At 38.5% G+C, this 27,251-nt stretch overlaps 1 protein-coding gene across 1 annotated transcript; it reads right to left on the reverse strand.

The window, feature by feature from the left end:
• Nucleotides 1–5,868: 5,868 nt before the first annotated feature.
• On the reverse strand, nt 5,869–27,251 carry LOC112046554 (transmembrane channel-like protein 6). The gene is made up of 15 exons (XM_024083219.2): nt 26,994–27,251; nt 26,643–26,781; nt 24,532–24,694; nt 23,971–24,118; nt 22,864–23,106; nt 21,162–21,310; nt 20,284–20,443; nt 19,715–19,953; nt 14,373–14,487; nt 13,468–13,577; nt 11,411–11,603; nt 10,455–10,549; nt 9,429–9,587; nt 8,340–8,473; nt 5,869–7,640 (listed from the first exon to the last, which is right to left on the reverse strand). The coding sequence occupies exons 2-15, from the start codon at nt 26,764–26,766 to the stop codon at nt 7,354–7,356; spliced, it is 2,319 nt and encodes a 772-aa protein (XP_023938987.1). The 5' UTR covers nt 26,767–26,781; nt 26,994–27,251; the 3' UTR covers nt 5,869–7,353.

Here is a 27,251-nt window from a genome sequence, read left to right on the forward strand (position 1 = left end):
TCCGGTATGTGGTCGCCAGTTAAGGCCTAATCATGGCAATAACATAAAATTTAAAAGTTTTAAAACCTCCAAAGGTCATGAAATTATTAAATGCACTTTCGATCAAGTCATCAATATTCTCTTTTCCCGATCTAGTATATTTGCAGACATTCGGTTATTCTTCCCCACTTTTACATCCCGCAACCTTTAAACGGCTCAAGCGATTTTCATCAAACATGTCTAAAAACACTCGCACATAAGTCACCTTTAATACAAATAAAACTACATTGAAATCGCTTCATCGGCTCGGGAGCTATGGTGCCACAGGCAGACGGACAGACAGACACTTTAAACTTACAACAACCCTCTTTTTGCGTCAGGAGTTAAAAAGAGACAGATCATCAACAATATTATTTATAACCAACTACAGAACTAGATGGTAACGATCCATTGTAGCGGAGTTGTCACGCGATTGATCCGCTTGGAGCTTCAGCTCTTTGTACCACCAGGTGTAAAAGGATACAAAGAAAAAGACGACAGAGCTAGATCTCCCTCTTTATAAGATCTCTGTTTTTGACAGTGAGTGGTATGCACAATAGACTTACAAGTCGGAGGTCCTGGGTTAAATCCGCGGCGGGGCCGATTAAGGTTTTCTTAATTGGTCCAGGTCTGGCTGGTGGAAGGCTTTGGCTGAGGCTAGTTAAAGACGGTACCGCCAAGCAATTTAGGGTCCCGGTATGAAGTCGTGTAGAAACTGAAAGGGGTGTGGATTTTCATCCTCCTCCTAACAAGACGAGGGGAATCTCGTAGATAGTGGTGTAGCTGCCCCAGAAGGGGGAGAAAGCGCAATAAGGGACAAGGACGAAGATTAAAGAATTTGTAGGGAGTCAAGAAGGCGGCCCGGGAACACGCGAAGAGCAAGTACCGGGCCCGCCCTCCCACTGATTCGGCCCGAATGACTGCGAAGTCGGTGGGGCCATGGGAGGTGATGGGTTGTCCCTCCTCCTAACAAGTTAGCCCGCTTCCATCTTAGATTGCATCATCAATTACCATCAGGTAAGATTATAGTCAAGGGCTAACTTGTCAAAAATAAAAAAAAGTTTATTCGTAGTGACCACAATTACAGGCGAGTGATGCCATTAGTGTCGATATTACCGTTGTTAAGTAATACTGAATCCTTTCTAGATCTTTCGGATGTATATAGCGGTAGTGTTCCTCTTCAGTAGCCTTCAGCATTTCGACTTTTTGCACATCGGGGTCGCGCGGCAGTTCAAATTCCAATTTCGCCAAATGTCTGAAACGTGGTGATTTCATATTTATCAATCGTATAGTATAAATTAAGAAATACTGAAATAGGAAAACAGCTAAATGTTATTGTTGTCTCACTAGTTTTGAACCTAAACGGGGCCCTTAGTCATAAGTTAATTTCATCCATTTTTCATTTCAATGTTATGGAAAACACACACAATAGTTGGTATTCTACCCGTCCATACAATGTTACCATTACATATTATTACGATAGATAAATACAATGTTTATCCTACTTCTTATTTTCTTATATTCTTTGTTACCTTGCTTTGTGGTGTACAATCTTAATATATAAATAGAGAGAGTAGAGGTAATTCGTAGGTAGTAGACATCTACTAAAAACGGATTTTGCGAAAGGGCCGTATTAAGGAGGTCTAATGGCGGACGAAGTCGCGGGCGTCCGATAGTAAAGTGTATAAATAATTGTTTTAATTTTACTAATGTTACCTTTTTAACGCCTCTTTGGCAGCTAACTCTGCTTCAGCCTTTTCTCTCCGCCTTTTCTCAATTCTCCTCCTTTTTGCCTCAGCTTCAGCTGCTTTTCGTCTCTCGTAAGCACCAGACACCAAATCTCCTAATAGTACTAAGCCTATAAAGAGAATATCTTTAGTACCTACTACTAAACTAAAAATATAATTAATCCTCGGGACTTTACCTCCGACAATTGCCCTATTGCATGCTTATTTCATTAAAAAAAACTACAAAGACAACTAAAGATCTACCTATATATCTATCTATCTCAAGATTTACTAAAGATCCAGTTTACATTATACCTCTGACTCAGTATTTATATTTGTACCTTTAGGCAACTTATTCTTTTCTTTTTCTTTCTTTATAGCTTCTAATCGTTCTTTCTCTCTCTCGGCATAGGTTTTCACAGGTGGAAATTGTAGTTCCCCGTTAGGCCCCAAGGGTCCGTACAGCTGCGGCGGCGGTCGTCTCTTGGGTGGCATATTGATCGCCCTTATGGTTTTAGCAGTTCTTGTGTAACAGTTGCCTGAAATTAAATATCATTTTCAACAACAACACAAAAATTTACAGTTCTCAAAACAGTTCTCAAAGAGATTGTGTCATATTCCTTTTAAGATGTTTATTGCAAACTAATGATAGCAAATAGAATATAATGTACTTATGTGTCTTTAATAAGGTTATTGGTATTTAAGCTAATAAAACTGAGGCTTAGTAAGATTTGATACTTCAATTGTTCATTTTATCTTACTGATAATCACGTCATGTTAATCGATCCACCTGCACTTAGGGTTAATAAGTATTAGAACAAATAGCGATTCTACGCATCCGAAGTAATAAGCATTAAAATATAGGTAGATAATACAGTTTGTTACTTGCCTATAGAATCTGTAGGTTTGACATGGTTATAGCTATCTCTGTACGGAATCCCTCTCGTCCAAGATTTGGCCTGCATCAGAGGAGGGAATTCGCTGCAGGCACCTTCACATTCACCTTTAAATACCATGAATGAATGAAATTATTTAAGTTGGCACTTTTTTATGGGAAAACTTGTTTAGAATGAAACGAACTTTGAGGGTATTTCGTCAGACTCAACCAAATATGCCAAAACATAGCCGTCGACATTTACTTTATACTAACGCTGTATGTTTATATGTATACCGCTGTATGTATGTATGTATGTATAACGCTGTATGAATACATTAAAGCTTTACGTTTTACCAAAGTATACGTTAAAGCTTACCAAGGTTAACCAGTCCTTTCTTCTCCTTGCAACAAAAAAGAATATAAGGATATAGGTTTTATAGACAAACGAAAAAGTAGGAAAAAATTAGATAGTGTTGTTAGTGTGTTGTGATCAGATCTATAACCAACAAGTGCGAGTAGGTATCCTCCTCATCCATCCATTCTCCTATCCTTTTCCTTCTATAGTATCGTGTTAGAGAAAAAAAGGTTCGTAAACTCACACTTTTGACTTGTACAAAATATCGTTACAGCTTAGCCCTGACTATGCTTGGAAGCAAATCAACAGAGTCCATATTTAAGGCCTGCTTGATAATGCCACTAACCTTCAGGATAGTAATTTTTCGCAGCTCGCAATAGCGCACTGTCTCTGTCCAGCTCATCATCATAGCCGGCCCTGGGCAGCCAGGGTAGAGTGGGTTGTTTCTTGGCAGGCGCGGGCACGAAGCGCGACGGACACTTGGCCGCCCTGCTGCCTGAGATCGAGGGAGACGGCCGCTTCCTGTCGCCGCTTGCCATTGTTCTACTTAGAGGGTTGTACTATAAAACAATTTGTCTGTCTATTCATTGTTTCAAGATTCAAAACTAAGTGAAAACTAAATATCCATCTACTAGTGAATTCGTTTTCATATGGCTGTAATTTCACAGTGTTTTCATCAGACAGTAATGCTAGGCAGAATAAATAAGAATGGCAGAAGTATGTAGATAATAACTAACTGCTGACTGGACCATGGGAACGCTTATGCATGCAATCATAACCCAGCCAATAAACCCCACGAAGCAAACTTAGTGCAAAAGTTTTTGAAAGCCTCCGTGGCACAGTGGTAGATATGTGCGGCAGATTTACAAGACAGAGTTCCTGGGTTCGATCCCTGATTGAGGTTTACTTCATTGGTCCAGGTCTAGCTGGTAGGAGGCTTCGGCCATGACTAATTACCACCCTACCAGCAAAGACATACAGCAAAGCTATTTAGCGCTCCAGTACGATGTCGTGTAGAAACCGAAAGGGGTGTGGATTTTCATCCTCCTCCTAACACGTTAGCCCGTTTCCATCTTAGATTGCATCATCACTTATCAACAGGTGAGATTGTACCCAGGGGCTAACTTGTAAAGATTAAAAAAAAACACAGCGTGGTCGTACCAAACAAACTTCGTCCTTTCTGAAACACGAATACACGCGCAGTAAACGAAGAACTATCCCAGCCGGGTTATAATATCAGAAAGGACTGGAAGTTTGGCGCGATCTATACCTATATCGAAGTGTTTTCGTGTTGGTTTGCTTTCGGAATATAAGAGAAAGAGAATAGAGAGTGGACCTAATGGGCATACAATTGAGATTATATCTCTTGCGTAGATGGCTAATCTCGACATGAGATTGTCCGGGAAGGAAACTATTATTATAAAATAGACCGAATTCGAAATCAGTATACTTTATCCTCAACGTTATCGATATAATATGTTAAACACTACTTACATATTGCACCTATATACATAGTTTATTGTCGCTTGGCTCTAATGCAAATAGATCTTAATTACTTACCTATTTTAGATATTTTCTCCAAAATGCACACAATTAATGGTTATTAAACATTAATGTAATGTGTACATACATTTCTCTATTTTAGAGAAAACACCTTTACATGAACTTATCAGGAAAATATCTACACAAGTCACAACAAACGACGCGTTGTCATAGCAACTGGGCGCCATGGAAATAATCTGTTTCAGCCAGTTTCAGTCGCTATTATAGATACTGTATTACCAGGTATTACCTCATTTAAAATCTCGCGCGAGCGGCGAGACGGCCGCGGAACCACAGAACAGACAACGCTAAAAACTAACGCTTTTAGCAATAGAAGTAACAAGGGGGCGTGGCCCGCGTACACCCGGGTGTGCGGAACATCGCAAGCGTTTCCGCGTGTATACTAGCAGTCTTGTTTTGTTTTGTTCTGTGACAAAAGGAATAAATAATATTCAAGTCTAAAGTAAGGGTGACATATTTCATTTTTCACTAAATATTAAAGAGCTATTTAGGCCACGCCACTGGGTACGCTGGTTTCAATACAAAGAATTGGCACTTTATAAATCTAGTTACCTCTTATATCTCTGCGCGGGTCGAAGTACGGGGCGAGTGTGTAAACAGTGCGCTCGTAGTTCGTCTCGCGGCGCTCGCGTTTAGAGCGGTTACTATTAGGTCTCCCACGGGTCACAACCACAAAACGCCGCTACCGGTATATTACCTGTAGTTTTCATACATTTTATAGTTGACGCCGTCAACCGTCGCTGCTCGCTTCTTGTGACCCGCACCGGCCACTAAACGCCACCACACGCCACTCACGCAATTATGATACTGCATGTATGGTATGGGTTAAAAAAATAGCAGCCACCGATCACAAGTGTCGACCACCGGCCACAAGTGGCTGTCGCGCGCTTCAGCTACTTTATGGCCCCTTCTTGCTTCTTGTAGCGGCGTATGTGGCTGTCGCGTGTAGTGTGCGGCGACACTTTAGCACGCGAGGTGAGAACGCATCGAGGTACTGAACTAAGAGTATAGCGCTTTTCAACCGACGAAAAACGGAGAAGGTTAACAATTTGACGTGTATATTTTTTTTATGTATGAACACGTGTATCTTTTTACTGAGTAGTCTAAATTTGATATTTTTTTTAATTGGAATTTTGAATTAGGTCCCATATAAATTTGGAAAAAAAATCCAAATTACAAATAAAGGTAGGAAAACATGGGATGATTGATTGCATACCCATCTCGTACCTACTATAAGTATTAAACGGATTTTAATAAAAATTGCACAATACTTTTCAATTGCAGAACAAAAATACAATGGAGTCGAATTTGAAATAAAAGAATTAAAATTATCGAATAATATAATTTATTGTTGTATAAAAAATATAAATCACACAAAATTACATAATGCCGTATAACATTGTACTTACAATTTTATTATTTTTTTAATTTATTAAATTATTACAAAATATAGAATAGTCTGTAAAATATAGAAAATTATAGGTTATTTTTTGTGAAATTGATCGAAAATTATAGGCTATTTTTTGTGTAATTGATCGAAACTCCTTAAATATAAAAACCACTATTTGAAAATACGTATTTGAAAATACAAAATCCATAACAAGTCGATTTTATAGAAGCAGTCAACATTTTCTTAAAACTATTGTTTATTAAAACTCCTTTTGGCACGTTATTATTGGCACAGTGGTTAGATAGTTAGTATAATGGTCCAGTTCTCTATTTTATAATATGTATATACCACAGTTCATTATTATGCTAAAAACTGATTTTGAATCACAGGAAGACAAATATTGACTTAATTATAGAAGAATTCATATAATTTTCTTATATCATTATGTACTTTATGATTATGCTTAGTTTATTACATTATGTTTTACATAGTCTATATAGTCATAAGAAATATTATAATTAACCTAAATATTAATAAATGTATCAAAGATTTGAATCCGCCAACTTTTGATACAGCAAATACTGTGATTGTTTTTTTTAAGTGAGATCGTAATATAATCGGATGAAATCTCTATGACGTTTAAGAACAATAAGCTACGCAATACAATAATTTAGGTATAAGCGGCAGATCAACATCCCGCGCGCGCCTCCCACACATAAAAGGTTTCATCCGACTGTATCTTTTAAATGTTTATACGAGAAAAATATATTTTTTTTAAATAAATAGTAAATTGTTTATTTTATATCAAAAGTTTTACAAACATAATAATTTATCACTCTTCGATTGTCGTTGTTCTGTCATGGATACTTTAAATGACAAATTCTTGCTGATTGTAGGCGTCGTACTAACCCGCGCTACAGACGTGCAGTTTTAACTGTACAGTTTTATCTAATCGAAATTTAAATCATTAGAAAAACTGTACAGTTATAAAATACTACACAGTCCAAGCTGAAGGTCTGTAGTCCGCATTAGTCTACAATGGTAAAATTGTCGAATATAATAATCATTTATAGCGAATTATAATTAATTGAAATGTATAAAAATTTCAAGGTATTTATTACAAGTTTAATTGACGAAATTCTAAACAATATTCTTTATTAAAGACTAACTAGAGTGTACTTTTGTAAAGTTAATGTAACCATGGACGATAGAGGCAAAATTAAACATCACTGTCTGTGAAAGTACTCGTCAAAAGTGCATGAAATTAATAAAACGAGGGTAGTTATTTTAAACCTTACAGTACTATCCCCACATAAGTTATTTTTCAGAATCTCTATCCTCCATGTCCTTGATTTGGCGTATTTTTATACATTACCCTCATAACTTCTTTTTTATTATCGATCTACCCACATCACTTTAAAGGTTATCTCTTCTCTTCAGCTTCACCCTTCTGGTTCAAATAACTGCTCGAGCCTTGCCAACTAAAGGAACTATCAGTATCACCGTCTTCAAGAGACTTTGGTCTTTCCGTATGGTAGGATGTAGGTCGGTTTTCCTTCACATATGACTTTGGTCTTTCTAGGAACGAATGGCTAAGTCTGGAGCCGTCAAAGTGGAAGCCGGCATTGGAAGGTTTGCGAACTTCATTCAAGTACTTCCATGTGTGACTGTCTTCGCCGTACTCCTCAGCCTTTGGACTGTACAGCCATTCTAAAAGTTCGATTGTTTTCACTATTATAAAACTGTTAAGATGGTGAACGGTTCTGCATGAAGTGGTGAAAATAAAAATTAAGCTTAACCTGTTGGATGCGTTTTAACGTTCTTTGTACAGAAAACTGATAGCGTGTAGCTTGTAAATACAACGAATGATCACTGTGATAAAACACTGATAGTTAAGTATTTTGAGATGATTATCATGGTTTTTAATGACTGTTAATTTTTTGGATGTAATGGTAAAAACAGTCAGTTATTATATATTTGGCTGCGGTTTTATAGACCGTAAAAACAAATACATGACTGATAAATGATAATGTAATCTAAAAATTACCAATTTAATAATGATAATGATGTTGTTATACCCACATTAAATAACAAAGTCTTTGTCTGCACGATGCAGGGGTGCGGGCTCTAACGACAGAGGGGGAACAAAGAAAGAAAGAAAATAAATTTATTCAATTATTGTAAAAGTTACAGACAGTAGCCTAAAGACAGCACGTCTGTCTGTAACGCTTAAAAAGAAAGGGCAGAACGAGCAGCAGTTGTATTAGTATTGTATAGTTATCTTTATTCGTTCATTTACAGATGCGAGTGTTGTGATTGTGCTCTCGCTCCCCTCTGTAGTTAATCCTCGCACCTATGTATTGTGCAGACGAGGACTCAATTATGTACGCCTATTTGTAAAGAACTTACCTCCATTGGACACTTTCTCGATGGCATTAAGCAGGAAGTCCTTATCCTTGGCCTGCAGGCGCAGCATCTGCCGCAAGATGGCCGCCATCGAGCGCTGCGCAGCTGCACGCGCACGCATTATGTACACGCACACACTGACGAGCAAATAGTGTTTATTTATTTATTTATTTAATATCAAGCAATACCATACATTACATTATACAATATAATAATAATAATTACAAGTTACATTTTATTACATAATGCAAGTTATGGATACCCAGTCTGGGTGTAGCCTTAGCCAGTGATAGGGAGACCGATTTTATTTTTTGTTTTTATTTATCATTCAAGTAGTCATTTACCGTGTAATAGCACTTTTCGACCAGAAAGTCCCTTAATTTCTTTTTGAAAGCAATATCTTTCGCCTCATTACGTATACGTGTTTTAGCCCCCACTTCAGAAAATATTAAGTGTGGATATCACAAGAGTGTAAGGATAGTCTATTTATTTATGTCAACTAATCCTGCGTTTAGTCTTGTCGCTAGTCATCATCATCATCATTTTCAGCCGATGGACGTCCACTACTGGACATAGGCCTCTTGCATGGACCTCCAAGCACAACGATCTCGAGCCGCCAGCATTCAGCGATTTCCTGCAATCCGCTTGATGTCCTCGGTCCACCTAGTGTGGGGTCGACCAACACTGCGCTTTCCGGTGCGGGGTCGCCATTCGTAATAAGTTTAGAATCATACATACTGTTACGAACTAGGGTTCGAGGATTTGGAATTAAACACCTGGTTACTCGTATAAGGCTTTATTCCACTCCTTAGTCCAAGTATCAATACACACTTCCAAAAGCAGGCAATTCGTAGTCCAAAATCGTAGCCTAGTTCATTTGTATCGCTGGTAATACTTGATGTTCACTTCACTTCGTTTCGAAGTTAACTGCCACGAGCGTCGTCTCTGTTGCGTATTTATACCCATTCAGACCGCTTCCAGATCGTTCTGGGAACGCCTACACGTGTGTTGTTTATTCCACGAGTTCGAACACGTGCTGTACTGGCGGAGCGGGCCGCACGACACCGACTAGACCTGCCCACGTGTGCTCACCACAGTCCCAGCAGCACGAAGGCGATGGGCCCGGGCCGCACGATGAAGTGCAGCACGGCGCGCAGCGTGTGGTGGCGCGACAGCTGCAGCAGCCCCTCGCTCACTATCGCGAACACGTGCTCGTACTGGCGGAACGGGCCGCACGACACTGACGACGACCTGACAAAGAAAACCATGTTTTATAATAATGGTTTAACGAGAAAAACATTCGTCTTGACGAGTACTTGGATACAAGCAACCAGGGTTTGATGATGGATCTGGAAGGTGGCCATAGAAACTCCGTAATCAAACGACGCAACCCCAACGAGTTTGGGCTCGTTTAATTCGTCTTGACGAGTACTTGGATACAAGATGGTAACCAGGGTTTGATGATGGATCTGGAAGGTGGCCATAGGCACTCTGTAATTAAACGACGCAACCCCGTTGAGTTTGGGCTCGTTTAATTCGTCTTGACGAGTACTTGGATACAAGATGGTAACCAGGGTTTGATGATGGATCTGGAAGGTGGCCATAGGCACTCTGTAATTAAACGACGCAACCCCGTTGAGTTTGGGCTCCTTTAATTCGTCTTGATGAGTACTTTGATACTTGATGATAACCAAGGTCTGATGATGGAGCTGGAAGGAGACCATAGGAACTCCGTAATGAAACGACGAAACCTAATCGAGTTTGGGCTCGTTTGATTCGTCTCAAGAAGTACTTTTATACTAGATAGGAACCAGTTTTTGACTTTTAAGTTCATATTGTTAACAAATAATAAAAACTTGTTTTTAAGAAAGTTGTTTAATGGTAGACTTGTCCTTATGCTAACGCTAAAAGCTATTACTAATTCTGCAGATGATAGAATAACATCAACTTTCACATTTCACATAATCGCCGATCATAATATAGGACCATGGGTACATTATTCAATCCAAAAAGTATCAGATTGAATATGTTAACACAAGCCTGGGTCCGACTTTCTAAAGGATCCGCTTATTGTGATTGAATAGTTATTTGTTATGTTTAGTATGGAAGATGATGTACCTTAAGAATACAGATCCGATGGCGAAGAGCATAGTGAAGAGCGACAGAGTGACCAACATGTACAGGACAGTCTGAGTCTGCGCCGCGCGCCATACCTGTGTGGAAGAAGAATAACAAAATTGAGAGAGAAAACTTTTAACCCCTAGACCTAAGATGCACACCCGGAGATATTTCTTTTTTATCGACTGTGTCGATAAAAGAAAAGTGTCCTACGTATTTTCAATGTTGATTAATGCCCTTTCGGTCAGTAAAAAGAGATCAACCCCCACTAGGTGGCCTGACAACAAGCGAGTCGAGTTTACAAAATGCAGCAGTTTACAAAGTCCATCAGTGGACGTCCATCAGCTGATCTAATGATGAGTAGGGTAAGACCTCAGACCAATCATTATTGTATAGAACCTGCTCGTTAGACGTTACTTTTCTGTCAAAGTATATGATCCACGATCTAATGCGATTATAAAAATGGGTCGGTCGGTCGGTGAAAGTAAAAAAACCTTCATGTGTAAATTGATTGGTGTAAAACGGGTCAAACCTTCTAGTTTAGTATAAGATATATACCAAAAGCCAAGCTCGTTTTCCTCAAAAAATGACAGACAATTTTGTTCGTGAACTTGGGCTCGATACTGGTCTTTCTATAATTTTTTGCATAGAGGCAGTTTAGATGCTTAGAGACTCTAATCACATTTTTATTTGTGAAAATAATCTCGTAATTGTAATATTTTTATAAATCAAAATTGAATTTTTATCACGTCACCGCAAACGCCAATCAAAAACTGTAACGTCATTCGCTGAAAGGCTTGATTTTGTGATTGGCGCTTGCGGTGACGTGATATAATCACATCACTGCATACGCCAATCACGCTGTTATCTCTATGAATTATATCTCTATCTATTTATTGAGGGGACAAAATAAAATATAGCTTATAATACTTCCATAATTCAGTGAAAAGATATACCTTCTTCCCGGTGTGGCACATTCGCAGAGCGCTCTCCCTCTTGACGTAGAACAGCAGCAGGAACTTGGCCGTGACCGCCACGACCAATAGCGGCGAGAACAGCATGCCGAGCCACAGCACTGACTGGTTGTAGATCAGCGTCAGCGAGTTGTACGTGATGTCGAACTCCGGCGCCGCCTCCAGGACCTTCCATCTGGAGGTACAACAATAGGCTGTAGCTTGGCAACTTCGTTCGTAACACTCCCGATGGTCCGCGCAGGCCGGGGGGCGTGTACTTCACTTCCCCGCACGCACGATTCCAGAACCGCGCAGTCTTTCCCCCCGTCGCCCGTATATCATGGGAGTGTCATCAAATAACTTCCCAGACTATAATCAACCCCCATTAAAGTCCCTTCAACGAGAAGATATACCAGACGTAAACAAACCAACTGCCAGGTCAGTCGCCTATGCAGGGTTGCGAAACCTTTTTAACTTACACTTGTAGGAATTTTCGTTTAAGGTTCGCTGCTCAGGAATTCAAGTGAAAGACACGATTCTTTAATCGGAATGTAATAATTTTATTGAATCAGTCTTAGTCTAATATTTACATTTTTGCTTCACAAATAAAGAGACGCGCGCGAGTTGTATCGGTATCAGCTATACGTATTTATAATAAGTTGCCACCGCACAGTTATGATATGTCATTTTTGTCTTTTAAAAAATATTTATTGAAATTATTATTATATAAAAATTATTACTGTGTAAAAGACTTTTTAAATGACAAATTCTGAATGCAACAATAAATGTAATCAGTTATGATTTTCTTATAAATTATTGACAATTTTAATTTTTATTCCTGACATTAATTTTTAATTTTTGACTTCATTTTTTTAATTATATGACATTGATTGATTTAATGTTGCATTACACCTGACATAGCATTTATATTGACATTGTTTAATGGATTCTGATAGTATATTAATTATTTTTATTTGATGTTAAGAATGCTTCGTTAAATTATGCTAATTGTACTTGTATTTTTTTTTTTTTTTATTTAAACCATGTTCACCGATTGAATATTTAATTATTGGAATTATGGAATTATTAGTTAGTATAATATTATTTTTAATATTCATACACCTGTCAAGGTAGAAAGTATGTATGTCTATAGCAAGTTCTGTAAACCTTCTGTACTTTCTTATGAATAAATAAATTATTATTATTATTATTATTATTATTATTGTCGCACAACCATCCATGTACACAGACATGCAAATGGTTTACACACACATATGCGGCAATACGCGCGGAGCGCCTCTCGCGGTCTCGACACCGCTCGCCCGTTCCCTAGCAGTCACAGTCGGCGCGCGGCAGCGAGGGGACGTTCAGTGAAGTGCAGTGCAGACAGTGTGTTTCAAGAACATTCCACGAGCCACGAAGCCACGAATCCACGAAGCCACGAAGATATTCTAGCCATCAACCATGCTATCGTGTAGACCCATCAACATGCATACGTAACCATGTAAGGCTCAGATACATTCCAGTGCATAGTGTATTCTCTGACACAATGCAGGTACGTAACAATAACTATTATTACGTGTTTGCACGTCTTGCGTTTTATTTATCTCTTGTTGATAATAAAGTGCTTTCCTTTTTCCTTTCCTGTGTTCCTGTTTCCTTCTGTAATCGACGGGCAGGCGGACGGCGCCGTGACGTGATAGAACGAGTTCCACGCGGTCGTAAGTATGTAGGTAGGTAAGGTAAGTATAGGTGAGTATTACTAGCACCTATACACTAATTATTCAAATATAAAATAAATTTACATTTCGAAGGCAAGGTATTTGATTTTTTTTAATGATATCTTTTTTTTTTATTATTGATTTACTTAACCAATACCCGGGAAGACATTACAGTTGCCCAATTTGTCTTCCCAGGCTATACATACATCTTGGAACTAAGTAGATTTAATTTGAATTATGAAAAAACCAATTAAAGCGATCAAATAACAAAAAGGCTTTAATATTTTACGAAAACAACCCCCAAGAGTCAAGGGAGTCCCCTAAGGAGAAGTTCCTCACTTGAAAAGCATCCCGCGAACTAACTCCACAGTAGGGATGAGCAGCAGCGACACCAACACGTCGAGTATCACCAGACGGTAGCCTTCCTGACCCACGCGCGTTTCCCAGCACTGCAATCAATCAGTCAGAAAGAAAATATCAATATATGTCTCAGACCAATTATAGAAGGACCTGTATCGCACTCATAGTCACGAACAAAATTGTCTGTCATTTTCTGAGGAAAACGAGCTTAGATTTGGTATATATCTTAAACTAAACTAGAAGTTTTTGCCCGATCGATCGAGTTTTTACATCGATTCTATAGAGACAGTTTTTATAATCGCATTTGATCGTTGATCATATACTTTGACAGAAAATTAACGTCTAGCGAGGCAGGTCCTATACAATATTTGGTAAACTGAGATGTAGATATCAAATGAAACTGTAGCAACTTTGTAACAAAATGTTAGTCGAAAGGAATGAAATGACAAGAGAATAGAACGAACGAACGAATAATAAAACAGAACAAGGAAGAACGTTCCGATATAAAATCATCAATAAACATCTTACTGTGTTGGCTTATTTGATATCTCCAATTTTAGGCCTGTCTGGTTTTCAATAAGAAGAAACTAGACTTTCAGCTGATTTTGAGACTTTAGATGAACTGTGAGAAAAGGAAAATTAAGAAATAGCTTTTATTTCATATAAATAATTCCAATTTGGGAGAATCATCATTTGACCGAAAACTGAACTGAAACGAAACCTCACTATCTCAAATTATGTTTCTGAGGTCCCAAATACTCTGAATATTTTTTTTAAATGTAAGGTAAAATGTTTTATAATTTAAAAGTCCATGTCATTCTGTCTATGTATACAAAGGAAAGCAAAACAGATAAATTTGATGTTATGTCATTAAGGTGTCTCACCTCATCGTCAGAACGAGACCAATAGATAAGCAGGATGACCAATATGCCAATGTCCAACAGCCAAGTCCTGGCCAATGTCACGTAGAAAGCGGTGCGGGCCTCATAGTACTCCAGCCTGTAAATTATATTCTTCGATCATTAAATCCATAAATGTATGTAACTAGCGGACGCCCGCGACTTCGTCAGCGTAAAAATTTATGTAAACTTTTCTACCTCTACCTTACCCTGCTCGTAAACCTACCTAACCCTACCCTACCCTACCCCTACCTTACTCCTACCCTACCGCTAACGCTAACCCTACCCTCCCCCCCACCTTACCCCTACCCTAACCCTACCCGTACCCTACACATACCCTATCCTACCCTACGCCTAATCTACCCCTACCCTACCCCTACCTTACTCCTACCCTCCCCCCCACCTTACCCCTACCCTAACCCTACCCGTACCCTATACATACCCTATCCTACCCTACGCCTAATCTACTCCTACCCTACCCCTACCTTACTCCTACCCTACCGCTATTCCCTAACCCCTCCCTACCCCTACCTTACCTCTACCCTAACCCTACCCTACCCGTACCCTACCCCTACCCTACCTTACCCTACCCTACACTACCCCTACCTTATCCGTACCCTACCCTACCCTACACTTTCCCTAGATTACCCCTACCCTACCCCTTCCCTACCCCTTCCCTACCCCTATCCTATCCCTACCCTCAGCAAAATTGGTCCAGCCTTTTGAACGTGGTGCAATGACCAAAAGACTATAATTTCCCAAGCGACTTCTATGCTAATACTATAAAGAGGTAAAGTTTGTGTGGTTGTCGGGGGTAATCTCTGGATCTACTGGATCGATTTGGAAAATTCTTTTACCAATAGAAAGCTACATTATTTGCGAGTGTCATAGGCTATGTTTGGTCCTCGTATTCACACGGAAACGGGAACCACGTAATTGAAACCGCGGGGCGTCATATAGCGGCATTTCTGCGACTTTCAGAAATTTTGTATTATCTCCGAAACTATATAACTAATTAACATACTGTAAAGGGTAAATCTTATCTCTATAATATCCTTGTGATTATTAAATCATTTATTTTGATAAGGTTTTAAGTTTAGTTGTGTAAATAATGACGTAAACCTTAGTTTAAAATTTAAATCATTTATTAAAGTACTAAAGGTACTATATCTGCTAAAATATAAAAGATAGATATATGGTGTCGCGGACTTTTTTGTAGAACTTTTAAAGGTTCGAAAAGCCTCCATACATTTATTTCAGTTATACGCAATGGTTGAGGCAGCGTATGCGAATAAGTAAGTTTTCGGTCTGACCTGTAAGAGAAAACCCGCGATATCTCAGTAGTTATATATGATAGAAATATAAAATATAGCCTATAGCACTCCCCGATAACGTAGCATTCTACTGGTGAAAGAATTTTTAAAATCGGTCCAGTAGTTCCGAAGATTACCCCATTTCAAAAAATTGTTACAAACTTACAAACTTTACCTCTTTATAATCTATACTAATATTATAAAGAGGTAAAGTTTGTAAGTTTGTAAGTTTGTCACATTTTTTAAATGGGGTAATCTTCGGAACTACTGGTCCGATTTCAAAAATTCTTTCACCAGTAGAATGCTACATTATCGGGGAGTGCTATAGGCTATATTTTATATTAGTATGATATATATTCGCCGAGTTAACACAGTTTTTGTCATACAGGTCGGACCGAAAATCCTCTTAAGCAGACTTATTCGCATGCGCTGCCTTAACCATTGTGTAAAATTGAAATTAATGTATGGAGACTTTATGTATCTTTAAAAGTTCTACAAAAAAGTCCGCGACACCATATATCTATCTCCTATATATTAGCAGATATAGTACCTTTCGTGTTTTAAAAATTATAAATTTTATATACTTAGGTTTGCGTCATTATTTATGCTGCTTAACTTAAATCCTTATCAAAATAAATTATTTAATAATCACAAGGATATTATGGAGATAAGATTTGCCCTTTATAGTATGTTAATTAGCTAAATAGTTTCGGAGATAATACAAAATTTCTAAAAGACGCAGAAATTCCGCTACATGACGCCCCGCGCTTTCAATTACGTAGTTCCCGTTCCTGTGTGAATATGGGAATCAAACATAGCCTATGACACTCGCAAATAACGTAGCTTTCTATTGGTAAAACAATCTTTCAAATCGGTCCAGTAGATCCACAGATTATAATTTTAGCATAGAAGTCTCTATTTTCCTTTGTCATCGCACCACGCTCATAGGGCTGGACCGATTTTGCTAAGGGTAGGGGTAAGGTAGGGATGGTTCAGGGTAGGGTAGGGTAGGCTACAGGTAGGGTAGGGGTTGTGTAAGGGTAGGGTAGGGGTAAAGGTAGGGTAGAGGTAGGGTGGGGTAGGGCAGGGTAGGGGAGTGTACGCCTAGGTTAGGGGTAGGGTAGGGGTAGGGTCTACCCCTATCCTAGGGGTAGGGAAAGGGAAGATTACGGGTAGGGTAGGGGTAGGATACAGTTAGGGTACGGGTAGGGTAGGAGTAGGGTAGAGGTAGGAGATCGATACTGAAGCCTATTTTCTATTTTTTCTCTGTCTGTTTGCCTTTTTTTTGACCGGGCATCACGCTGAAACTACAGAATGAATTCAAATGATACTTAGTCGATTTGAGACCATAATACGTAGAAGGATAATAGGATACTTTTTGTCGCGAAAACAAAATCAGAAATGGGTGAAGTAGGGGTAGAAAGTTTGTACGGAAAGTTCTTAATTTTTCTAGGTACATTTGTAAATGTAAAATGATAAGTGGACTATTTATTAGGTATAAGTTATAAAACTTGCAAAATAGAATGTGAAATAGGGGTTGAAAGTTGACATCGATTTTTACGCGGACGAAGTCGCGGGCGTCCGCTAGTATTAGTATAAGTATACTCGAAATTTACTTAGATGACTTTTTTACACAACAATAATGGCCGACTATGAATCAAAGACAATCAGTAGGGTTGAGAAGTTAACGGCGGGCATCGGAACGATATCAAGTAGGTATCGTTATAACTGAAATACCTAAACTAAAACATGCGTTACTATACTACGTTATCTTAAAAGGGAACGTATAGTAACGTTTGTCGGTTGTGTGCATTTTAAGAAATTAAATATCACGTGTCACAAACGGTGAACGGTGCACGGTTTATGCCTATGAGTACGCGTGGTTAAGAAATGGGGTAATCTTTTTTTATTATTATTATAAATATACTTTAACAATACACATCACTATCTAGCCCCAAAGTAAGCATACAGAGTAGCTTGTGTTATGGGTGCTAAGATAGTTGATATTATAGTATTAATATACAATTATATACTACATATAAATACTTATATACACTCATGCTCATCACACAAATATTTTCCAGTTGTGGGAATCGAACCCACAGCCGTGGATGCAAAAAGCAGGGTCACTACCCACTGCGCCACGCGGCCGTCTCTTTCTTTAATCTTTTGGGGACGTACTAACGTCCAAGATTTGCTTATACTTCAAAAAAGTGTGCACGTATCCACGTACATACTGGGTGTAAGGGACATGATACCGAAAACTGCGTGAAGAGGTTAAATTTAGTTTCCACAACGATATTTTAAATAACAATTACGTGGGAAATGAGAAAATTCAGATTTTGAAAATTTTGAGCACGCAATGTACAGCGAACAATGCGATAACAACGCTCCGCAATCTACTGTGTACGTACGAGTAGGTACGTACGCATCGACAGCAAATCGGCTGGCTACACTTACCTATCTAATACCTATTTTTTATACTTTACAAGTTTTTAACTAGGTACAGGTAATTAACTTACTTCAGGTTGTTTCTCGTTTACGAGACGTTCTGTCGTCATAGTAGGTACAATATTCATGAGTACTGAATTGATTTGATCTAAGCATTTCAAGACTTCTCAGTCAACACACACAAACACACACAATACAAACGACACAATTGTATGAGTATTCGTTACAGAAAATCACTACTAACATAACATAGATCATACACAAAGGTTTTTGAATTTTGGTTTGTTTGTCAACAGACCGCCGAACACGAACTAAAGAAAAAATAGCGTAGCGTCTAGCGAAAGGACCTAAAGTTTCAATATTTTGAAAATACCTATTAACCACGCCGCGCGGCTTAGGTTAGAGAGAGATAGCAATTATTTTCCTCGGCACCGGCGGCTGTCGGCAATACAACGTCGCGCAGTTTGTTTGTGACTTTGTATAGATAGATACCTATTAGTCGTGACCTGCCTATTTGACCTCTTGGAAAACAGCTGATCGCGCGCATTTTGCAAATTAAATTTACATTGCTAGTTTTTGTTAAAATCTTGATTTGACGATTTTTATTAAAAATCGTATTGAGATAATGTTATCCATACCAGTGTTTGAATAATGCTACTATTCGTAAGATATCTTTTACGCTATAGAATAACGTGAGCATATGTATTGTATAACATTTTTATTAAAAAACTATTTTTTAAAATAAAATGATTATAAAATATTTCATTTTCCCATCTTTAAACTAACAACATATCAATTATTAAAGAATTCTTCATTATCATTTATCGATAAGTTAACGCTCGATGTTATTTACCCGTCCTTGCTTTTCAAAGACAATCTAGCGTTACGAAATGTCAAATTGCCGTAATCGTAGTTAAGCTGTGCAAATTAATCTCGTTGTGATTTTGTTTTTCAGAAAATAAATGTGAATAAATCGTAAATTCGGTGTAGTTTTTGGTGTAATTCGTACTGTATGCGTATAATAAAGGATTTAGACACTTTGTTCTTTAGAAATTACGTATAACGTAAGTGAAATATGTGATTTTAGTGACAAGACGGGTTTGTTTTGGTGATAAGACTTCTAAGAAAATTTTCGGTATATAGATATAGATATAAAAAGTATCAAATACATATAATATAACATATAATAAAAAATAACATCACTTAAAATTTGGTACACAATTTATTGTGACCCAAACGCAATGTGAATAAAATAATAATTAATAGTGAATAAAACAGTGAATGTGTAAATAAAATAGAATCTGAATATATGGATAATTTTTGGGGGCAATGTGGAAAATAAAAATTGTAAATTACATCATGTGGCATACCAAATGAAAGAGCTAGCGAAGATCTTAAATATATACTTGTTTTGTAATTTTAAAATAATTAGTTTCCAAGTTATTGTAACGCCAACACCAAAACAATGTATTGCTAAGAATAAGCAAACGAAAATATATTTAAACTGGCACTGCATAAAGAACTGCATAAACGCAAACAAAAGAAAAATACATGACAACTCACTTAACTATAAAATGTAGTAACACAGGACACAGGCTAACCACAGCAGTGATGGCCAAGGATATGTATATCTCTCTGTTCTCCGTCAACTCCTCAACGGCCAGCAGAAGCCACAGGCCGTACAGTATGCCAGCGATGATGGCCAATGCCAACACGGTGACCAACACATTGGCCAAACGCTGCCAAACCCGCACCCAGGCTGAAGTTATCATTTTCTTCCTGTTCTGCTCGTTTAGCAACTCCTGTTTCCAAAACCGTCGAAAAATTGATTAAGTATTTTTAGGCCAGATTAGACAAATTTAGATCATATATTGTGGACTCGTAACAGTCAATTGAAACAAGGACTTTTGCAAATTTAAAAAGCTAAGAACCTGTTCCTAACAATCTGATCCTAAAAACTTAATAGTCCTCTTTTTCATCAGGATCGATTGCGATATTTAAATATTTAGTAAAATATGTTTACTCTAACCATCTACACTTTTGGCGTTGGGGAGACCCATTGAATGGAGTTGACAAGAAGAACAAGAAGAATATTATCTTCTTCTACTTCTTGTCAACTCCCTTACCCATACCTTGAACTCCAGATACAGAGCGTGTGCAGCGAGCGCGGCGCCGGCGGGCGAGGCGATGCCGAAGTCCCAGCCGCAGAACAGCTTGGCGGCCAGCAGCTGTGACAGCGCGCCGGTGCCGCCCGACGGCTCGATGAAGTTGCGCCGGTACGAGTACGCCGTCCTGATACATCATCATCATTAACATCGGATGGGCGTCCACTGCTGGACATAGATCTCTTGGAAGGACTTCCAAACAAAACCGTCGCCAGCTTTCAGCGGCTCCGTGATACACGATACGTTATTAGAGCTCGTAATGCTGGCTCGGAGGCTGCATGACATGTGTCTTAAACAAGTCATAGAAGGGGATCTCCGCTACGCCCTGTGGGAGTACGAGACCCTTCAGCATGAGCTGCTGAATGGAATTGTTCGTAATGCAGATCTAATCTACTTCGTCTTATCTCGTGAGCGAAACAAACTTCGGAGTTTATAAGCCGATGGTACTAGAGAGAAATTCCTAGAGCAATGATCACCCGAAAGTAACGGTGCTGTGAAGTCAAGTGACAAGAAAAGTCATCCAGCTTTAGAATAGTTCGGAGCATGATAAGAGGGCCAGCGACAGTTAGAGAAAACAACTTGAAGGGAGTCAACAGACTTCTAGAGATCCAGATAAGAAAGAGCAAGTAATGGGCGTTTTAGATTCGACGCAAATAAACGAAAGTGGTGAGTTGTCCTGATACAAGGTTTATATTTATCATCTCATTTAAATAGTCCAGTAATAAAATGTTTTCTCATTCAATAGTGATGTGACCAAAATTATGTTGAATAAAGGACATTAGTAAAATTAGTGACAAAAATACACGGTTAAACAATATAGAAGGTGCCAATTGTTTTAGACTCACCTGTAACACAGCACGGCGAAGAACATCAGATAGAGGCAGAACATCGTGTAGAAGTAGGCGAAGGGCATGTAGTAGCGGAGCGGGCCGGGCGACGCTATCTCCGCGTCGTGGTAGTGCCCGTAGAAGAGCAACGTGTGCTCCAAACCACCCTGGGAATTTGAATTCGAGAGCCATTGGCAATGAGGCAATAACAAAGTCTAAACTTCAAATTAGAAATAGAGCATCGCAAAAGGTTGCTTGTCTATCGGTGTTCTACAAAATATATTTCGGGGAGTGCGCTTAGGAGCTGTTCGATGTTGTGCCACCTTCGCCGTTTAACCACAGGACTGCTAGACTGTCACCGTCAATATTCCTCGGACATGTACTAAGCGGTTCAGGTCCTCTTTCCTTATACGCTCTGCAAAGTTATGGAAAGCTCTTCCAGCTTACGATTTCCCCACCACCTACAATATGGGTATCTTGAAGTCAAGTGAATAGGCATCTTCTAAGCAAGCGTGTTCCACCCTAGGCTGCGTCATCGCTTACCATCAGGCGAGATTGCAGCTAAGCGCTTGCTTACACATAAAACCCATACCAATCCTGGTTAGTAGTTTCAATTTAACTTAAAGTGGTCTGCCAGGTCATCTCTGGGCTACAACTGAGAATTTATTGGATGTTTTGCTGAATGACTCATTGTTTAATGGGAGAACAACATACACAATGAAGGTGAGTGCTAGTTCATAACAAACAACTCTTTAAACCTACACCCAAGGTCACAAGTCCCAGGATCTGCTTGAGGATTTTCTCCCTGCCATGTATGATTTTTGTTTGGTTTTTGGTAAGAAATATGAAACCTAGTTAGCTTTTGTTTAGCTATTATGTTTTTGCTTTTAATCTGCTTCTGAGTTTTATTACATTAGTAAAGATTGTAAACACTGGATTTTATCTCATTTATTTATTACTTCTTTTTTTTTAAATTTTTAACAATATAAGTATAAAATACAAAACATTATTAAAAATTTATAAAAAATATTCACCCTCCCGCTGCGGGACATTTCAGTGCCCAAGCAACCGGTGGTCAGGGCTCCAGAGTGAGGAACCTCCTCACAATACGCGCCGTCTCAAGGATTACTGCCTTTTGTATCCGACTCTTGATCCAACAGTTAAGCGAAAGCTTCTTAAGGTGTTGGTCGAAGCTTTTCGCTATAAGACCATTGACTGAAACAACTATCGGAACAATAATAGTTGACTCAACATTCCACATGGCGGTAATCTCGTGAGCAAGGTCCAAGTATTTTGATACTTTTTCCTTTTCGGCTTTAACCAGATTATCGTCATGTGGAACAGTAATATCAACAATTATTGCACGACGCACTGACCGATCGACTAGCACTATATCAGGTCTATTGGCTACAATATACCTGTCAGTGATAATCGTTCGGTCCCAGTAGAGCACTGCTATTTTCAAGAACTGACGCTGGGTCGTACCTATAGTAAGGCATCTCAAAATCGATAAGGTCATATTGAAGAGCAAGCTGTTGGTGGATTATCTTGGCTACTTGATTATGTCTGTGCAAGTATTCGCCGTTAGCAAGGTGAGAACACCCGGACACAATATATACAATCGGTTCAGTAGTATACACTGGATAAACAATGCAGTTTATGTCGAGCAAAATAAGCAGATGATGTTTAATTAGATTTTATAATAAAAGTTTAAACTTACCCTACCACTTATAAAATCTAAAGCTCCCAACTCAGTGGTACCGTTACCAGCTTGGTCGTGCAGAGCTTGAGGCACCACCACGAAACACAGTAGAAATGTAGTCAGCAGCAGATTGAGTCCGAATAGCCACCTCAAGAGATGGAAATAGGATCCCACCGCCGAGCCTAGATGCCCTTCGATATTGCGAATGGCCTCGTACCACAGCTCTATGGAGAATATGAAATCGCGGAATTTGTCGCGAGTCTGTGTGAGAGAAAATAAACGTCTATTTAAAGGCAAAAGCGTCTAAAAGTGCAGGAAGTTAACATAAAGTATTGATCTATTTAATATAATTATTTATATTAACAAATTCACTTTTACTTCTGTCATTAAGTGTATTAATAATGGATTGAACATTTGGACGTTTACTGTTAATGGATAGAATGCCGCATTCTGGTAATATTCCAAAACTTTTAGGTTGGAGAGCATATTATATTTCTGGTGAGCCTCAGGATAAACAGCAGTTAAATCTCCATCCAGAAACTAATACACTTGTAGCTTTTGTGCTATTCTGATAGGTGTACACAAGTACTTTCATTCAACATCATCATCATCATTATCAACCCATATTCGGCTCATTGCTGAGCTCGAGTTTCCTCTCAGAGTGAGAGGGGTTAGGCCAGTAGTTCACCACACTGGCCCAATGCGGATTGGCAGACTTCACACATGCAGAGAATTAAGAAAATTCTCTGGTATGCAGGTTTCCTCACAATGGTTTTCCTTCACTGTTTGAGAAACGTGATATTTAATTTTTAAAACGCATACAACTGAAAAGTTGGAAGAGCATGCCCCGGACTGGATTTGAACCCACACCCTCCAGAATCAGAGGCAGAGGTCATATCCACTGGGCTATCACAGCTATACTTTCATTATTTATTTTAATTACTGTTAGAAGTTAAAGATCAATATCATTTAGATTGTTCAAATCATCATGAAATTGGATGTCTTAAAGATCCAAATGCTGATGAAAGGATGATGTCACTGGCATAAGCTATTAAATTTTGATGATTTGATAAATTAATGAATATTTAATATGATTGTATAAAAAAGTAATGATTAGTAACTCACTCGTTTCCACGCAAAGCTGATCCGATATTTAAGCCTCTTAAGGAAGGAGATGGGTCTTCGTTTGGAGCGTAAACTGACCGAGGCCGACAGCTTGGCGCGCACGTTCCTCTTCATCGTCAAGCACTGGGGGAGGTCGCGCAGCGCTTCCCTGAACATCCATACTTATATTATAAATTCGAAAGTAAGCTTGTCTGTGTATCTGTCTGTTACCATTTCACGGCTAAACCACTGAAACGATCTGGATATTGGTATAGTTAATACGACCTTGGAGCAGAACATGGACTACTTTTTAAACCAGAAATATCCACGGTTTCAGCAGGATTGGTTTCAGGAACGATGTCGCGGCCTGCGATGTTTTCATTTATTTTACTGATTTTTTCATTTATAAAGGTACCCCTTCTCAAGTCTTCAGACACAGGGTTGTCCTCCATCAGCGCTTGATTCTACTCTATCTAGCGCACAATGATGTCCGCCTGTGCGTCCGCAGCATCCGGCGCGCCCAGCAGCGCATTGTGCTCGCTGTTCACTCGCCTCAGTCGGACCGTGTCCAGTTGTATTTACCTCCTCAACTCTTCAGACACAGGGTTGTCCTCCATCAGCGACTGATGCTGCTCCATCTCGCGCACGATGATATCCGCCTGCGCGTCTGCTGCGTCCGGCGCGTCCACCAGCGCGTCCAGCAGCGCATTGTGCTCGCTGTTCACTCGCCTCAGTCGGAGCGTGTCTAATCACAAACAAGATAAAATACATTTAAAAAACGAGTATGCTTTAGATTACACGACTGACTCCCACTCTCTCAACGTCCGTTCGCCTCGTCCGATTACACTTTTCGTAATGCATTAATTTCATTTATATTTAAAGCCTGAAGCTTGTTGCATTCTATATACATATTTATTTGGCACTAGCTGACGCCGCGCGGTTTCACCTGCGTGGTTCCAATACCCGTAGATATACGGAGATAAAATATAGCATAAAGCACTCGATGATAGTATAGATTACCAACAGTAAACGAATTTTTCAAATCGGCTCAATAGTTCCAGAGCCTATTCAAACAAACAATCAAATCTCTCTTCTTTATAATATTAGTATAGAAGTATAGATTATTGAATTGCTTACTTGCTTGCATTGTATTTTAGTATTTTATACCCTTCTTCCTATAAAATCCTTTAATGCAGGAATGAAAACACTATTTATACATTACAACATTGACTTCACTACATGTTTCCACACAGCTAGAAAGCGCAAAACTAAAACACACGCGTGTTCCACAAACTGTAGCGGCAAGTGATTCAGAGTAATTATAATGCTAACTTGATTAGAGCTTGTTAAGGTCTCGGCCACTGCAAGAGCACACTTCACGTGAATTCGTTGCCCGGCTTTGAATAAGCGTTACGCTTTATTGCTTTTCCAAAGGTCATATGTCCATTGGTCTAATCTATCTAGTTCAATTATGGATAATGAGGTCCAGTGTTCGATTCCCTGGTCGTAATAACAAAAAAAAGTTATTCGGTTTTTTTGGATTCTCCAAAAAGAAGGCAGGCAAAACCGTTTCGGAAAACGCCGCCTGCGCCACTGCTGTACCGCTGTTGTTATGTTATTTATTATATTGATCTTGCTAGCCGAAACATGCATAATGCAATACACAAATAAGGATCTTCATTCCCTCTGTCCTAATATTATTTATTAAAATCTGATAGCGATCAATACAAAGTCAAACTTTTCTCCCTGTTTTTCAATCATTACCACCAAGCTTTAAAACCTCTCTTCCATTAAGACCTAGCTATTAATTGAATAGGTCGCAATGATAATCATGAGCATGGCTAAACTGCTAAACAATGCATTTCTGCCTTTCAAAATGATTTACAATGGACTTCCAGTTCTTCTTGAGGTTCACACCACACATTTTGTTGACACAGCATATGTATGGCACATTCTGCTATTCCTAACTATTTTAAGTATCTATTTGAGATACCCTGATATATTAAATTTGTTTTTTGATAAACATTCCTCATCGAGTTTGCCTTTAGCCTATCATCTGCCAACAAGCTGTGGGCAATTAAATGCTCTTTGGACTTGTACCAGACCACTGGTGGTCAGCTTTCAGCAATTGAATAAAAATTTAATTTTGTTAAAGATAGTTTAGTTTTTTGTTACAACTTTTGTCCATTGTAAAATAGATTGTTTTTCTCTATTCATTGTAAGAGCACAGAGGCTCCTTATGTCAAAAATGGAATAGTCTAGGTCTGAGGCACAGAGTAACCAGAGTGAGTCTTTACCAGAAACATACTGAAGCCAGCGAAACTCATTAAAAAAACAAATGTCACGTTTCTCCTTGACAATAGCATATACAAGTATTTAACAATTACGTAAATTAATATAATAATCAATAATTACCAGTAAAAATATGCTTCATCTTATTTCTTTAGTTTTTGTAGAGTTTTTAAAATATTTAAAAACATAAGATGCCATTTTTCTTGAATGAATATATCAAAATTACTGATGTGACGATTGATGTAGTACTGACTTGAGAATGTTTTACTTTTTGAATTTCGTATTTGGAACAGCTACGACACTGTCGTGTTCCATATGCTCTATCTGTATATTATTAATTAATCTGTAGTCTGAGGACAGTGAAAGCATGAAGTAAACTACACAAAAATAGTAATACTCACTGTGTGCAATCTGCCGGGAAGGCATGAAGTTCACAGCAACCTGTCGAGCTACATTGTTCCTCAAAGTGTAAGCTCTGCGGGCACTAGATGTGTTCATTTCTATACTTTCTACTTCTTCTTCCATTTTTGTTTTAATTGTCTGTAACAAAAAAAAATATTTATTTATTTAAACAGCACAGTTTGTTACAGTTGTATTTTACTTGACTAAAAGATATTTAACCGTTTTTATACAGAAATGTTAACCAACTTCCCTGTTAGCTTTGAGTAAAAACATTTCTTAAGGCTACCTGTTTAGAACTACTTGTGTTAAATTGGAAAAAGTATAAATAGATAAACAGTGTACTTCTTTACCGTTCATTGAAGTCAACGCACAATTTCTCTTAATATAATGATTCAGTAATTATCGAAGTATATGGCCGATAATTTACAGCAATGCTGTTGTTAAACAAGTGGACTTCATGTGCTAATATTGACGCTCGTCATTAAGATAATAGAGTGTTTGATAAGATTTCATGAATGTGATTAGATTACTATTTAAATTGCTGGGTTTTTTCATAATCCTAATTCCTAAACACTCACAGCAACAAACAAAAATAAAAATATTTCTTT

Source organism: Bicyclus anynana, chromosome 11 (genome assembly GCF_947172395.1).
Source record: "Bicyclus anynana chromosome 11, ilBicAnyn1.1, whole genome shotgun sequence".
In the NCBI taxonomy this organism is placed as follows: Eukaryota; Metazoa; Arthropoda; class Insecta; order Lepidoptera; family Nymphalidae; genus Bicyclus; species Bicyclus anynana.